The 16,263-nt window shown below is 36.9% G+C and overlaps 1 protein-coding gene across 1 annotated transcript; it reads left to right on the top strand.

Annotated features, from left to right (window-relative positions):
* The first annotated feature begins 588 nt into the window (after positions 1 to 588).
* cyp7b1 (cytochrome P450, family 7, subfamily B, polypeptide 1) lies at positions 589 to 16,077 on the top strand. Its single transcript, XM_084410720.1, has 6 exons — positions 589 to 892; positions 8,378 to 8,514; positions 8,926 to 9,528; positions 13,249 to 13,455; positions 13,713 to 13,891; positions 15,247 to 16,077. Exons 1-6 carry the CDS (start codon positions 816 to 818, stop codon positions 15,565 to 15,567), a joined length of 1,524 nt encoding a protein of 507 aa, XP_084266846.1. The 5' UTR covers positions 589 to 815; the 3' UTR covers positions 15,568 to 16,077.
* Positions 16,078 to 16,263: the final 186 nt, after the last annotated feature.

The following is a 16,263-nucleotide window of genomic DNA, read 5'->3' as shown; positions in this document are numbered from 1 at the left end:
AACAAGTTTGTTATGATTGCAGCATAAACACCAGAGTAATCATCTTAACCATGTAAACCATGTTTTAAATATCTTCAAAATTGTCTTGGAAAATGGAGGGCATTGAAGTCAATATTTCGCCTATTTATTTATACACATACAAATCGCTTTATTTCCATGTTAAAAGAATGTATATTGCCACAGCATTAATGCACACACACCACATGCAGTATCATATAAATTAGTATTTATTAATTGTTTATAATATAGGCTACACATTTATTGTCATCTTGCAAACTGAGCATATCACTGTTATTTGTTTATCCAACTTGTTGCACTATTTTTATGTATTCATTAATTCAGTCATTCATATTGTGTGTGTGTGTGTGTGTGTGTGTGTGTGTGTGTTAGCAGGACTGAGTCAAATAGATTATGTCTTGATTTTGTCAGAAAAAAATATGTCAATGCAATGAATATATTAGGCCTATATAAATGCTGCTGTATCGATAACCATGGCTCTGTGTGTGTTTAAAGGCTTAAATGGCCCAAGTAGCTTTGTAAAGCAAACATGCAGACTGTTGCTTAATTTTCTTTTGAGCGACCTCCACTGGGCGTGACTTTCTGAAAATCTTGAACACTCGCCGTGTTCGCGTGTTATCTCTTCATTACATGTCACATCTCTCATTGGACTCTGATGTTTAATTTGTGCGATGATGATAAGCACTCTTTCACTTTTAAAGTGACCGTCGCAAAACCTGGACGTATTCTAAATCGCGCATAGTGCTTTGTAAACCGGACCTCTCTTGTATTTTTTTTCACTCAGTGGCTCTTTGATCATGTTGGATTATTTATTGACGATCTTTCTGGGCTTTATCTCCGTGCTTCTGTTTTGCGTGTTCTGTGGACGGAGGCGGTGAGTTTTCTGACTGTATTTTGCTGTTGGTTGAGAATGTAACATGTATCCGATTTTAATTGTAATACAGATACATACGTTGTTTAAATGGATCGTTGTGTTCAGTTGTGATTATGTTGCATATCTGGAGTGTGTATTTATCATTAGGCAGACTTCTTTTGATCAAAGTGACTCTTATTTAATAAATCAGCACATCCCTGATTAGTCTGGACTGAAGGCAGATGAAACTGAACGTTACAATCGTCATTAATTCAAGTCAATTTTGCAAAGAAATGTCTGCTAAGACCATATGAATAATTAACAACAGGCTGGTCTCTTGTTTACTCCGTTCACCTCAGTTTGAAATTGAACCTTCCAGTAATGGGTTGTTCTACTCATCGTCGAGACTCGGTTCTTTCGAACGATTTGAGCCGATTCAGTGATTCTATTTCGTCATCGCGTTGTTCCTGACGTGCCGATATGGCCACTGGTCGGTTGAGGTGCTGATGCAGTGCTGTTTTCTTTTATTGAAATAAAAAAGGCCACTGTTTTTAGACCTGTAGGTGTAGCATATGTACATACATTCTCTAAAATATTCCAATAAAGACATGTTGTAGAGAGAGACATACATTTTCTTACATTGTATTTATAAAGGTGTATGTAATTTGTTCCAATTCAGATTGTTGTAGTAGCCATGATTCAGTTTATAAAACCATGAAGTCATGAAAAAACACCTGTTTTGTGAACTGGTTTAAATGATTCATTGAAAAGATTCGACTCGATGAACGATTCATTCTTGATTCAGAAATTTTGTAACCCAAACCCTGGGGTTAAACCCCCTTTTCTGATGTTAAAGAGCGCCTATTATGCTATTTTAAAGGTTCCTTGCTTTGTTTAGGAGGCCTCCTACATCAGGTTGACATGCATTAAAGGTCAAAAAACACTTTAATTTTCTCATAATATACTTTGCACATCACAATATTTCGCACATGATTCTCAAACGACTCGTCGGATGAATTAGTCTCTCTAAATCCCTCCTTTCCGCATGCTCTGCTCTGAGTGGCCAGACGGCCCAGTGTGTGAGCTGTAGCCTACCGCTTTTACAGCGCTTGTCGAAAGCTAAACGCACATTACCATAACTGAACATCAGCTCAGGAGGCTTCCACAGTCCTCAGTAATTGTACACAGTAAAGACAGTAGGCTAATGATGGCGTCGTTTTATCATATCATTTTAGTTAAATATATTTTCATATATGTTTTAACTTTTGCAAATTGTTGTTGCAAACACATTTTCAATTATTTTTTTAGTTAGACCACTTCAGCTGTAGATGTGGGCATGGGAGAGCAGTGCTCTACCACTTACCCCGCCCACATTTTTCCTACTGGTCGGGGATCGAACCGGCAACCTTTAGATTACAAGCTCGAAGCCCTAACCAGTAGGCCACAGCTTCCCCTTTACAGACTTAATTGGCGTAAAATGACAATTTTATGTAGGAAATAACACACAGAATGCAGAGTTTTTTTCCCTATTTTTACAGAATTTAATACAGTTATTTAATAGTGTGTGCAGTGTTAGACACTGAGTTCTATCTATTGTTTAAGTGCACTTCACTGTTGGATTGTCACTCTTATACTTGCATCATAAATATTGTGCATATTTTCAATATTTAAATGACTTCAGGAAAGATGTCAATAAAACAACAATAAATCTAATAATTGCACTTAGTGTTAGTACGTGCCACCTAATATGGCCTAATAGTCCTAGGAAAGCAACTATCTGTCATTTTACATTGCAGTCATTTAAATGTAAGTACAGTATTTATTATATCTGTGTGTCATAATACAGTAGTGAAATATGGTAGCCTACTGTTGTGTATAGGGGAAAAGGTAGAGGAATTACTATGATCAAAATACATTTTCGACCCTTCTTTAGCAAGCTAAACATTTTATGACCATATATTTTGTCATATATTTTACATTACATGTTATAAATGTAAATATATTTCACACTTAACATCACATATTTTTGTTATTTCAGAATATATTCCAAAATGATAAATATAAGTGAACAACAATGCAAATATATTTCAATGTATTTGGAATATATGCCACATATATTTTTGACACTTCAATTCAATATATTTTTTTTCTGTATGGGGTCTGATGATGAAACATTTGAGGAACTAGTTTTTCAACACAAACCTCGATGTGCTACTCAGTTTGAGGTACATGAGATGTTGCAGCTGTAATTCCACACCATCAGCATTAACAAGTGTATGTTCAACTGTTCATCAACAAACTGTTTTGTATAGTTCTTTTTTTTTTTTTTTTTCATTCTCTTTATTACATTTTCTATATTGGCACAAAGAAAAACTCAACAAAATTCACTTTGCGGATTCAGTGTGCAGTAATATTCTTACATATTTAAACAATTTATATTTTAACACAGTACATATACAGATATATTTGCATACTACATAAAAATGATCAGTCATCTTTTTTAAGGAAAATCTAATCTTTTCGAGTTGAAGGTGGTGCATAACATCTTTAATCAGGGCAGAGCAGTGAGGTGGATTTTTTGTTTCCAGTCGAGATAAATCAATCTACGTGCTAAGGGTGTGACAACTCCAAGCACAATACACTGTTTTTTAGACAGCTCCACATTGTCACTACTGACACCAAAAATAGCTATAACTGGGTCTGGATCTAGTGGTTTTCCCAAAACCTTTGACAGTAATTGAAAAACTGAAATCTAATAACTACGAATATTAGGACACTTCCAAAACATATGCCCTAGTGATGCTGGCGGTTTAGACAGATGAACTCTATGTAAGATCTTGAATTGTATTAAACCATCTAATACACAAAGAAGAAGAGTGAACCGATTCTTGTGCTTCTTCCCATTGCCAGTCTGCAATATCTATTCCCAGGTCTTCCTGCCATGCTGCTCCTACATGCTCTAATGAAACATCACATTCCAACTGTGATCATTTATTATATATAATGGATATTCCTCCTTTGATAAATGGATTCTGTAAAAACAGTGTGTCCATCTGAGAGGTTGATGGTTCATTAGGGAATGATGAAAATTTATTTTGAACATAGCTGCGAGCTTGTAGAAATTTAAAAAAATGGGAGCTAGGTAGATCAAATATCTGCTGTAACTGCTGAAATGTTGGAAAGCATTTATTAATAAACAAATTTTGGAAGGAACGTACCCCTTTTTTGAACCCTCCTGTATGCCAAATCTGAGCGCTCTTATATTACATGCCCAGTAATACAGCTGGAAATGAGGCAGACCCATCCCACTTTCCGGTTTAGTCCTCTGTAGATATATCTTCTTGATTCTGGGGGTCTTATTATTCAAAATAAATTGGGTAACTATCCTATCCAAATTTCAAAAACATTACTTATTAATGTAAGCTGGGATACACTGGAAAGTATATAAATATTTGGGCAAAATACTCATTTTCACCATATTAATACGACCTGCTAAGGAAATAAAGAGATTGGACCACTTCTTAAAAATGTGTTGGGTATATGTGTACAGTTTCAGAATATTTTCTTTAAAAAGGGTTGAAAAACATTTAGTTATGGTGATCCCTAGGTATTTAAATGAGTTTGCTACTTTAAAAGGGAAAGAAGAAAGTGTTTCAAATTGGGCCTTGGGGTTGATTGGAAATACTGTATAACACTCTAAGAAAAGTTAATCTTGTATCCTGAGATTTTCATAATGGTTGGCAATGATTGTAAGGGGTTGGAGATGTAAACTAACAGGTCATCAGCGTATAATGATACTTTGTGTTCTTTTCCCCCTCTCAATATTCCATCCTGTTGTGATCCGTGGAGATCACAGAAAACGATTTATAAAACTTGGTTGTGAAACTGTCCAGACCTGGGGATTTTGAACATTGCATATTGGATATCGCTTGGTTCATTTCATTAATAGTTATTGGCTGTTCCAAGACATCGTGTCTTCCATATTCAAGGACAGAATGTTAAGTGATTCAGAAAACTGCTCTATACACGATGGATCATTAATAGATTCCGAGGAATATAATTTGACGTAATAAAAAAAAAAAAAAAAGGTTTATTTCTTGTGGGTCAGATGTAGTTTGTCCTGTTTCTTTCCTAATTTCAGTTATCAGTCTTGATGCTGCTGTCTCTTTAATTTGCCGAGCAAGGAATTTACCTGCTCTCTCTCCATGTTCATAAAATGTGGCTTTCGCCCGCATTAAACGATCAGTAGTTTCTGAGGTGGAGAGTAATTGAAATTCTGACTGGAGAGAGAGTCTCTTCTCGTACAGTTCTGGTGAGGGGGAGACTACATACACATGATCTATTTCTAGTATTCGGTCAGTTAATTTCTTTTTTGTTATTTACTGTTTCTTAATCGAGACACTATGAGCGATAATTTGTCCGCGCATATACACTTTAAATGCCTCCCAAATTGTGGATTTGGAAACATCTGTCATTGTTATCAACATTCAACACTGTCAACATTATCCTTTGTCTGTCTCTAAATTCAATCCTATTTGAGCTTTGGTTTGTTCTACAAATGTCTTATCTGCCAATAAACTATTATCAAATCTTCATTTAAAAGTGTCATATTTAGTTTCAAATAATATCTGAAGAACTAAGGGGCTATGGTCCGATAATACCATTGCTTCATAATCACAATGTAAGACGGCTGGCAAAAGTTTATAATCTATTAAAAAATAATCTATTCTAGAATAGGAGTGATGGACGGGTGAGAAAATTGAATGAATATTCAGTTGGTTTGGCCGATGTGTATATTTCTAACTAATTGCGGTGCACATGCGGGAACTGTATAAATTGTATGAAACGGTGCATGCATTAGCCGAGCACTAACGTGAATGACTGATGTAACATTAAAGTTTGCAAAACAAATCTTGTTCCATCCTTTATCTGTACTCAGAGTAGTTAGAACGACAGACAATCTGCATTAATAGACATCATTTTAGTGAGCCCACAACTGATTTGCAGAACTATTTCAGTAAGACAGTAATACTGTAATGTGAGTTAGCTGGTTTGCCAGAAACTTACACCATATAAAACACAAAAATACATACAGTGAGGAAAATAAGTATTTGAACACCCTGCTATTTTGCAAGTTCTCCCACTTAGAAATCATGGAGGGGTCTGAAATTGTCATCGTAGGTGCATGTCCACTGTGAGAGACATAATCTAAAAAAAAAAATCCAGAAATCACAATGTATGATTTTTTAACTATTTATTTGTATGATACAGCTGCAAATAAGTATTTGAACACCTGAGAAAATCAATGTTAATATTTGGTACAGTAGCCTTTGTTTGCAATTACAGAGGTCAAACGTTTCCTGTAGTTTTTCACCAGGTTTGCACACACTGCAGGAGGGATTTTGGCCCACTCCTCCACACAGATCTTCTCTAGATCAGTCAGGTTTCTGGGCTGTCGCTGAGAAACACGGAGTTTGAGCTCCCTCCAAAGATTCTCTATTGGGTTTAGGTCTGGAGACTGGCTAGGCCACGCCAGAACCTTGATATGCTTCTTACAGAGCCACTCCTTGGTTATCCTGGCTGTGTGCTTCGGGTCATTGTCATGTTGGAAGACCCAGCCTCGACCCATCTTCAATGCTCTAACTGAGGGAAGGAGGTTGTTCCCCAAAATCTCGCAATACATGGCCCCGGTCATCCTCTCCTTAATACAGTGCAGTCGCCCTGTCCCATGTGCAGAAAAACACCCCCAAAGCATGATGCTACCACCCCCATGCTTCACAGTAGGGATGGTGTTCTTGGGATGGTACTCATCATTCTTCTTCCTCCAAACACGTTTAGTGGAATTATGACCAAAAAGTTCTATTTTGGTCTCATCTGACCACATGACTTTCTCCCATGACTCCTCTGGATCATCCAAATGGTCATTGGCAAACTTAAGACGGGCCTTGACATGTGCTGGTTTAAGCAGGGGAACCTTCCGTGCCATGCATGATTTCAAACCATGACGTCTTAGTGTATTACCAACAGTAACCTTGGAAACGGTGGTCCCAGCTCTTTTCAGGTCATTGACCAGCTCCTCCCGTGTAGTTCTGGGCTGATTTCTCACCTTTCTTAGGATCATTGAGACCCCACGAGGTGAGATCTTGCATGGAGCCCCAGTCCGAGGGAGATTGACAGTCATGTTTAGCTTCTTCCATTTTCTAATGATTGCTCCAACAGTGGACCTTTTTTCACCAAGCTGCTTGGCAATTTCCCCGTAGCCCTTTCCAGCCTTGTGGAGGTGTACAATTTTGTCTCTAGTGTCTTTGGACAGCTCTTTGGTCTTGGCCATGTTAGTAGTTGGATTCTTACTGATTGTATGGGGTGGACAGGTGTCTTTATGCAGCTAACAACCTCAAACAGGTGCATCTAATTTAGGATAATAAATGGAGTGGAGGTGGACATTTTAAAGGCAGACTTAACAGGTCTTTGAGGGTCAGAATTCTAGCTGATAGACAGGTGTTCAAATACTTATTTGCGGCTGTATCATACAAATAAATAGTTAAAAAATCATATATTGTGATTTCTGGATCACAGTGGACATGCACCTACGATGACAATTTCAGACCCCTCCATGATTTCCAAGTGGGAGAACTTGCAAAATAGCAGGGTGTTCAAATACTTATTTTCCTCACTGTATTTGGAACACTCTGTAGAAAACCTATACAGTCGTCAGAAAAATGACGTGTTTGAAGGCAGGACAAGTTGTTCGTGGGCGGACAATGTACAACATAGGCGGGCATTATGCAAATGTATAATCTAGTGATATAGAACCGTAACGCAGTGGAATTTGAATTACAGACGACTTGTTTAGGCCATCCTGAGTCGATTCATTCTTTTGGGAGACAATAACTTTATTCTGCACTTTTGACTTTACAACTTTGCAGAATGTTTACATTCACAAACAGCTATATTACACACTGCATGAAAGGGTGTGTATATATATATATATATATATATATATATATATATATATATATATATATATATATATATATAATGGGGGCATTTTAAAACCCTTTGAACCTGAACTCTGCAGAAAATTACTCCTTTATGGGCTGCAATGTGGCTTCTTGTTCAGTTTGTCAGTTGCAACCTCAGGAGGAAGTTTGGATGAATGAATTCCCAAAGGGCCCCTCCCCATCCTTTTCTGGTCAGCCTTGAAAAGTAGGCCATGGAGCATTGGATACATCAGCAGTAGATCCCTGTGGTCATTCAACAGTATTCTCAGTTAATGAATCCTTAATTCTCATCCTAATAATGGCTTTGTCATTTAAAAGAATACTAGCAGATAAACAAACTGATAAGATTTTGTTCAGCACAATTATGTAACCGCTTTACCACAGAGATATTATCAAGAGAACAGAGCTGAATAGTTTGTATGTTTGTCTAAGATAGTATTTTATGTTGAATGGCAGTCTTTCAGGCATTGTTGAAAGAACTCAACTGTTACATTGCATGTTACAGGAAGGACGGTGAGCCCCCGCTGATTAAAGGCTGGATTCCTTTCCTTGGGAAAGCTCTAGAATTCAGAAAAAACTCCCTACAGTTTCTTACACAACTACAACAGGAACATGGAGATGTTTTCACTGTACTTATAGCAGGTATAGTTGACACACACGTTTACATAACATTACTTATACAAATTAGGTCATTTTTTTCAAATGACAACGGTTTCTGATGTTAACAAAATGAAGATTTTGTCATATTTTGCTAACTTTTAGTTACAGTTTTCCTTTTGCTCTTTCTCTCAGACACACTGTCATTGCGCAACACATGCTTGCACATTATGGTAATAAAAAAGATATGGTCATTAAAGATGTTGTCAGAATAGTATTTGGATAGCTGGCAAATAACATGGACTTATTTAAAATAAACATTTAGGGGTTTGGAACCACATGAGGGTGAGTAATTAATGACAGAATTTTCATTTTTTCTTTGCTCTGGGTAGATGTTTTCTGATCCAAATCAGTCGTGATGTAATGACATCTACCTATGTTTGTGTGTTTCTTTAGGGAGATACATAACATTCATAATGAACCCTCTCCTGTACTCGTCTGTGATCAAACATGGGAAACAGTTGGATTTCCACACATTTTCAGACAGCGCAGCATCCAGGACGTTCGGTTTCCCAGCGGTACGGAGTGGCCACTTTCCTGGAATGAGTGACAGCCTCCAGAGGAGCTACACCCTGCTGCAGGGGCCTGCTCTTGACCTGCTCACGTTCAGCATGATGGGAAACCTGCAGCAGGTCCTGCGACACCGTTTTCTGCCCAGTGAAGAGTCTGGGCCTGATGGCGATTGGAAAGAAGTGGAACTATATGAGTTCTGTAAACGCGTAATGTTTCAGACCACGTTTAACACGCTATACGGACATTCGTCACATCTGCGTCTGGATCAGCTGCGAGAGGACTTTGAGAAGTTTGATGCCATCTTCCCTTTACTAATGGCCCGTGTGCCCATTGGCTTGCTGGGAAAAACCAAAGAAATTCGAGAGAAGCTGACAAGATTTTTCTACCCTCATAAAATGGCAGAATGGAAAGCTCCATGCGAGTTCATACAGACCCGAATGGCCCTTTTCCAGCAGTATGATACTCTTCAGGACAAGGATAAAGCAGGTGACTCTCTCACATGCACACACACAAGCAAACGTACAGTACACACACACACAGAGAAAGTCTGAGATCCTTTTTGTGGGGCCCATGCCGTGTTTTGTTGATGATAAATGTCTCGCCTACAAAAGGATATTAATATTGCCATGATGATGACATGCAGAACCCTAGTCTTTGGTTTTTGCACTGAAGTTTAATGCACCAAAAGAGATTATTGAAATACTAAATAAATGGAAAACAATTCTCACAAAAGGTGTGTTTACACAGACTTTTTATCAGAGGCAACATAAAATATGTATCTAAAATATAGATTTTATTTCAGCTTTAATATTTATTTCATTTTGAATAGTTTTCGTTTTAACAGTGTTACAGTTGAAAATGTTTCAAAACCATGGTTTGAAACAGTGGGAAGTAGCGATATACACGCCAAACCACTTATTTCAAACAAAATTTCGAAAGGTTTTGAAGCTTCATGAAACAGTGTTTTGAAAGTGCCCATCACTAGAACTATCAGTGTTGTTAAAGTGGTTATCTGTGAATGCAGTGAAGGTTAGTTGGGGTTTTAGCATAATTTGAGCTATGGATGAAAAAATTAGGATGTTATTGTCAGATTGTATTGCTGAGTAACAAACTGACAAACTGTTTTGGAGATTTCAGTGTTTCCCCATTCAAGTAGAAAGGTCTTATACTTGCATGTACAAAGAAAATTCCTTCCCCCTGGGTTTTGCCATGGTGACTGCTGACTGAACTGACTTGTCTTAAAGGTATAGTTCACCCAAAAATGAAAATTCTGTTCCAAAGTTATTCCAAACTTGTATGAACTTTTTTTCTTCTGCTGAACACAAAATAAGGTATTTTGAAGAATTTCGGTAACTAAATTAAGTTTATTTAACAAAGTCCAGGAGGAGCACGATCAGGTAATCCAACCAATCAGAGCAAAAGAAAGCCGGTGTATATATATAGCCCTCCCTCACCTCTGTCCCTCGACAGCTTCACAGCTTCGCCTCGGAGCCCTCCCCGGATAGCACGCTAAATAAGCATACTTTACTATATCTGATTTCATGTACGTGTGATCTCGTGAAACAGTTGATGGGCCCCATTGACTTCCATAGTATTTTTTTTATTTTTTTTTCATAGTACAATGGAAGTCAGTGTGACCCATCAACTGTTTGGTTACCCACATTCTTCAAAATGTCTTCTTTTGTGTTCAGCAGAACAAAGAAATTCATACAGGTTTAGAACAACTTGAGGGTGAGTAAATGGGTGAACTATCCCTTTAAAGGGGATTTTCAGTATTCTGGAATGCTGGAAGCAGGATGTGACTGTACAAATAAAGAATTGACACAGAGTGAAAGCTCATTTTGATTGTGCTGTATTGATTTTGTAGTTTACACACACACACACACACGCACGCACACGCGCGCACACACACGCACGCGTCTGGTTTACTATCTTTGTGGGGTGGGGACTCTCCATAGACGTAATGGTTTTTATACTGTACAAACGGTATATTCTATCTCCTTACACTAAACCTACCCCTAAACCTACCCATCACAGAAAACTTTCTGCATTTTTACATTTCCAAATAAACTCATTCTGTATGATTTATGACGTCGCTGCCCGATGAAACTCACGTATGTCCAAAACGGTTACTTTTCAGGAAGTGGAAAAAACACCGTAATTTCAAAAGCAGTTGAACATAGCTTTGTCATTCTTGGTACGGCATCTTTAAATGTAACCATATTGTTGCCAGTGTAATGATATAATCCACATTTGACCAAAATCGAGTTTAAATGGACATACGTGCATATTTTACAGTAATGGTGGTCGATACGCGTTCTTCCGATCATTAATTAGAATGGCCAAGTCGCGTTTCATATTGACAGATAAATAGGCTACGCTCAGTTTATTAAATAGCCTACGTCTCAGTTTATTAAATGTCTCTTGCAAACTATGAAGGGACAATGAATCAATACACTCATTGCTGACCAGGGCCGGTCGCGTCCATATAGGCGAACTAGGCAATTGCCTAGAGCGGCACTTTTGTAAGGGCAGCAAAATGTGTGCCAACCGGGAATGAACAATTCACAGAATAGGCTAGGCTATGATCATATAATCATACATAATCAGAGAGTAGCCTTTTTCTTTTCGTTTTGAATTATTTCGTTTAAAGACTTTTCAAGCTTTCTGTATTTGATGTCTTTCTCGTGTCTGTGTGAGGCATACACTGAGTTTCGTTAAGTTAGGATGAGATGCGCTCCAGTTAACGTGCAATGCAAGTGACCGCGCGGGCGCCTCCATGATTAGGCTATATTGTCTGCTATATATTTGCTTTTTATTTATTAAATACACTCCAGGCAATTGGTTGATGAAAAATTGATTCAAATTAAGATACAATTTATACAAAACGAAATTCACTTTAAAGAAAGGCTTTCTACAAAACTTAATGAAGTGGTCAAAATCATGTCTGGCCCGTCTCAAATTGTGCATCCTATTACTCGTGCTGTTAACTTTTCATACTTTCAACAATATAGTAGACCTACAGACTCTATTTGTACAAATTGCTGCACATTCATTTAATTCTGCATTTTGCACAGGCTTCAAATCAAGTGGATAATTGTGCGTGCATTTATTAATCATTATAGGCTACTAAAATCATAACAAAGTAGTCTATGCTCTTGTACAAAAAATACAGCCATTTCTGTTTTTTTTTTCTTTTAAACAAAAAAACAAGCTGCACCCTTTTTTTACATTTCATCTTTCATTCCTTAATAGAATAATGAATGAACGAAAAAGTACACGGACCCGACATGTAGGCTATTAGCCTTTTTACCCGTTATCAATCTAAATTAATCTCGTTTTTAATTTAACTTAATTTTGTTTTTCTTTATTTAAATTTCGTTTTTTCTTTATTTAATTTTCGTTTTTTCTCTATTTAAATGTCATTTTTCTTTATTTAAATTTCGTTTTTTCTTTATTTAAATGTCATTTTTTCCTTTTTTTAAATTTAGTTTTTTTTCTTTATTTAAATTTTGTTTTTAGTTATTTAAAATTCGTTATTCTTTATTTAAATCTACCCTTTACCCTTTTTAATTTATTAGTCAGACAAATATTAGACTACCTTAAAAGTATTGCTTAAGTTAACAGACCCGTGCGTTAACATCTCCACAATAAACAGTGACGATTACTTCGTCTAGACCATTTACCGGTAAATAACAGTTGTGAATATATTGCGAATATATAATAAACTTGAACAGTTGTCAAAAACAAACGTTTGCTGATACTTTACCTCACAGAGTTATTCGGTTATCCAATGCTGAGCTTCCAGAGAAGCTTAGACCGCGAGATGCCTCCACAGGGCGGGAGATACGCGGCGTGATTGACAGCTTTGACACCAAATGGATATACGTGAAAATCAGATGACATGATTTCACAACTTTTCATTGGTCATTTAGATATGTGAAGCATACTGTATACGGAAATGAACTTGGACATTCTATCCGTCGAAAAATCTCAAAATCGTCAAAATGGACATACGCGGTTTTCATCGGACAGCGACGAGAGCTTGTTTACCCATGGGGACCTCTATTTAGGTCCCCACTGTGGCACGAGTCCCCATGAGTCTGTGTGCATTCAGGTTGAAGTCCCCACCGGGATAGAAAAACAGGTACACACACACACACACACACACACACACTCATATCATCTTACTTTCTCTGTCCATAGCACATCATTTTGCCATGCTGTGGGCATCAGTGGGAAACACCATCCCAGCAGCCTTCTGGTGTCTTTACCACCTCATCACCTGCCCAGAAGCCCTTGCAGCAGTACGAGCAGAGATTGTGAATGTGGTTGGAGAGAAGAACATGCAGACGATCTTCAAAGAGGACATCACAATTACACGACAACAACTAGAACAAATGGTTTACCTGGGTAACAAACACATTTTTACACAGTAATCCATCACGCATAATTATACTGTAACCTGAATGAGCATTTGGGTGTTTTGTATATATGATCGTTTCAGAGACAGCATACATTTTTTGTAACCTTGCATTGTTTTCAGGAGTGAATTCAGTCGTTGTCACTTGAATTAATAGCTCTTGCGTAGATAAAGAAATGAATAGTGCTATAATTTCAGAGTTACTATGCCAGCTTTCAGTGATTCAGACTGTTTTTTCTCTGTGCAGAGAGTTCAGTAAATGAGAGTTTACGTCTCTCCTCTGTATCGATGAACATCCGTGTTGTTCAGGAAGATTTCTGTTTGCGTCTGGATGCCCAGAATTCAATCAGCCTGCGGAAAGATGACATCATTGCTCTTTACCCACAAAGCACACACCTTGACCCGGAAATATATGAACAGCCTCAGGTAATGCATACTATACTTACAGCTCTCTAGATTAGTGATTCTCAACCAAGATGAGTTAAAATGTTATAAGGCATAGCATGCATTAAAACGAGTCAAAACAACAAAAAACGAGGTATTTCTTATTTTAACCAAGCTTTTTAAACCACTTCAAACTTTTAGGCTAGGCTTTCTCAAGCCAACATAAGGTTTGTCTATAAACTACCTACCTAGTTTTAATTTAACCAGTGGCGTGCAGTGGTGTTTTAAAAGTTCTTACAGTTTTTCTTAACATTAATATATATATCAATTATAAATTCATGTAATAAGTAATATTGTATATATTTATATAAAATTGTAAAACTCCAGGGGGTACACACACACACACACATACATACACACACACACACAGTCAAACCAAAAATTATTCAGACACCAGATATAATTTTTTATATTTTTTTACTAGTGGGTGCAAGACAATATTGTACATTTATGTAAGTGAGGATTGCAAAATAAAGTAAACTGTGACATATTATACCCTAAAACTCTTCATACAATGTCATACAAACCAGTAAAATGTATAAAACTTTGGGACCAAAAATGTAGACATTTTGACCTGACCGTGTTTTGCTCAAGTGTTTTTTCTTTAATTGCTAATGCGACCTTTTTACACCACAGACTGAACAAAATTAAGCATTGCTTGGTAAATTGGTTGACCTAAATTGGTATTATCTAATTGTGTAATTAAATTTAATAGCTGACAGCTATTCAACCTAATCAATTTGTGAGACAGTCTAACAGAAGGATGGCCAAAACCAGTGAAATATCAACTGATTTGATAATGAGGCCTGAGTTCTTGTCATATTTTATTACCATTTTCTAAACTATAGCGAATAAACTGTGATAATGTGAGAAATGTTGAAGGTGTCTGAATAAATTTTGGTTTGACTGTACATATACAGTATATACAGTGTGTGTATATATATATATATATATATATATATATATATATATATATATATAATAAAAAAACTCCAAGGGGTACATACATACGTATATACATACATGCAGTCAGAACAAAAATGATTCATATATATATATGTGTGTATGTATATGTATATGTATATATATATATATATAGTTATGGGTTAGAAATTATGAGAAAACATATTCTTAAAAATCCTTATCCTTAATTAAACAAACAACTGGAAGTCACAGGGCCTTTGAATATTGCTGTGGCCAATGAGAGTTATTGAAGTCAAAAAGGTTGAGAACCACTGCGCTAGATCCATCTAGCAGACACACATTTTAAACATATTACTCTTTATTGTTAGAAAACTCATTTACTGAGATGTCTTGTGTCTGTGGGTTTCTTGTAGCGCTTCCAATTTGACCGTTTCGTGGAGGACGGGAAGGAGAAAACTGATTTTTATAAATGTGGCCAGAAGGTTAGGTACTATCGAATGCCTTTCGGCTCGGGAGCCACACAGTGTCCGGGACGCTTTTTTGCGATGAATGAGCTGAAGCAGTTTTTGTGTGTCACTCTACTCATGTGTGAAATGCAGTTGCTGGACAACGAGCAGGAGCCGACGCTAGACAACAGCCGTGCTGGTCTGGGCATCATGCCACCGGCCAATCAAATCACTTTCAGATTCAGAACCAGAAAACCACAAGACAGCAAGGCGGAGAGGGAGGAATGAACTAAATGAATAGGGAGGGACTGTAGTCTGTTCTTTCCATGGGTATTTTACCTTCATTTTCCAAAGGGTTAATTCAAAGATTTTGTAAACAATGCAAGCTGCAGTATTTACACATAACGCTGCAGTATTTACACATAACACAATGGAAAAATCTCACCTTTAAATTAACTAAGCACGCAGTATACAGTGCACCTTGAATCAGGGTTTGATGCACTTCAGTGAACAGCCTTCTATGTATAGGCTACTATTGCATGAAATAAGGGCAGCTTTTCAAACATCTTACCTCTCATAATTCAGTGTTATCTTGTCACTTGGTGTAAATAACATCATAAACTCATAGAGTGGCAAAGGAGTCACATGGCAGTCGACTGGATTTCATGGACTGCAGCTCATTATCCAGACTAAGAGTTGAACATTAAAAGGTAAATGTTTTTGTTGTTTTACTTTAAATAAAAGGATTAATCGAGTCATAAAATGTATGATTGTGGAATAAACAAATTTTAAACATTTCTTATGCTCACCAAGGCTGCTTTTTTTTTTTTTTTTTATCAAAAGTGAAATATTACTGTTTTCTATTTAAATGCATTTTAAAATGTAAAGAATTTTAAGCATCATTACATCTGTCTTCAACGTCACATGATCCTTCAGAAATAATTCGAATATGCTGATTTGCTGCTCCAGAAACATTTGAGCTGC

This window comes from Rutilus rutilus (assembly GCF_951802725.1).
Source record: "Rutilus rutilus genome assembly, chromosome: 6".
Lineage (NCBI taxonomy): Eukaryota > Metazoa > Chordata > Actinopteri > Cypriniformes > Leuciscidae > Rutilus > Rutilus rutilus.
This window is presented reverse-complemented; position numbering and strand designations above follow the sequence as displayed.

Coding starts and splice junctions, on each gene's coding strand:
- cyp7b1 (XM_084410720.1), top strand. CDS start 816: ATGTTGGATTATTTATTGACGATCTTTCTGGGCTTTATCTCCGTGCTT. Junction 8,515..8,925: donor TTTCACTGTACTTATAGCAG/GTATAGTTGACA, acceptor GTGTTTCTTTAG/GGAGATACATAACATTCATA. Junction 13,456..13,712: donor AGAACAAATGGTTTACCTGG/GTAACAAACACA, acceptor TTCTCTGTGCAG/AGAGTTCAGTAAATGAGAGT.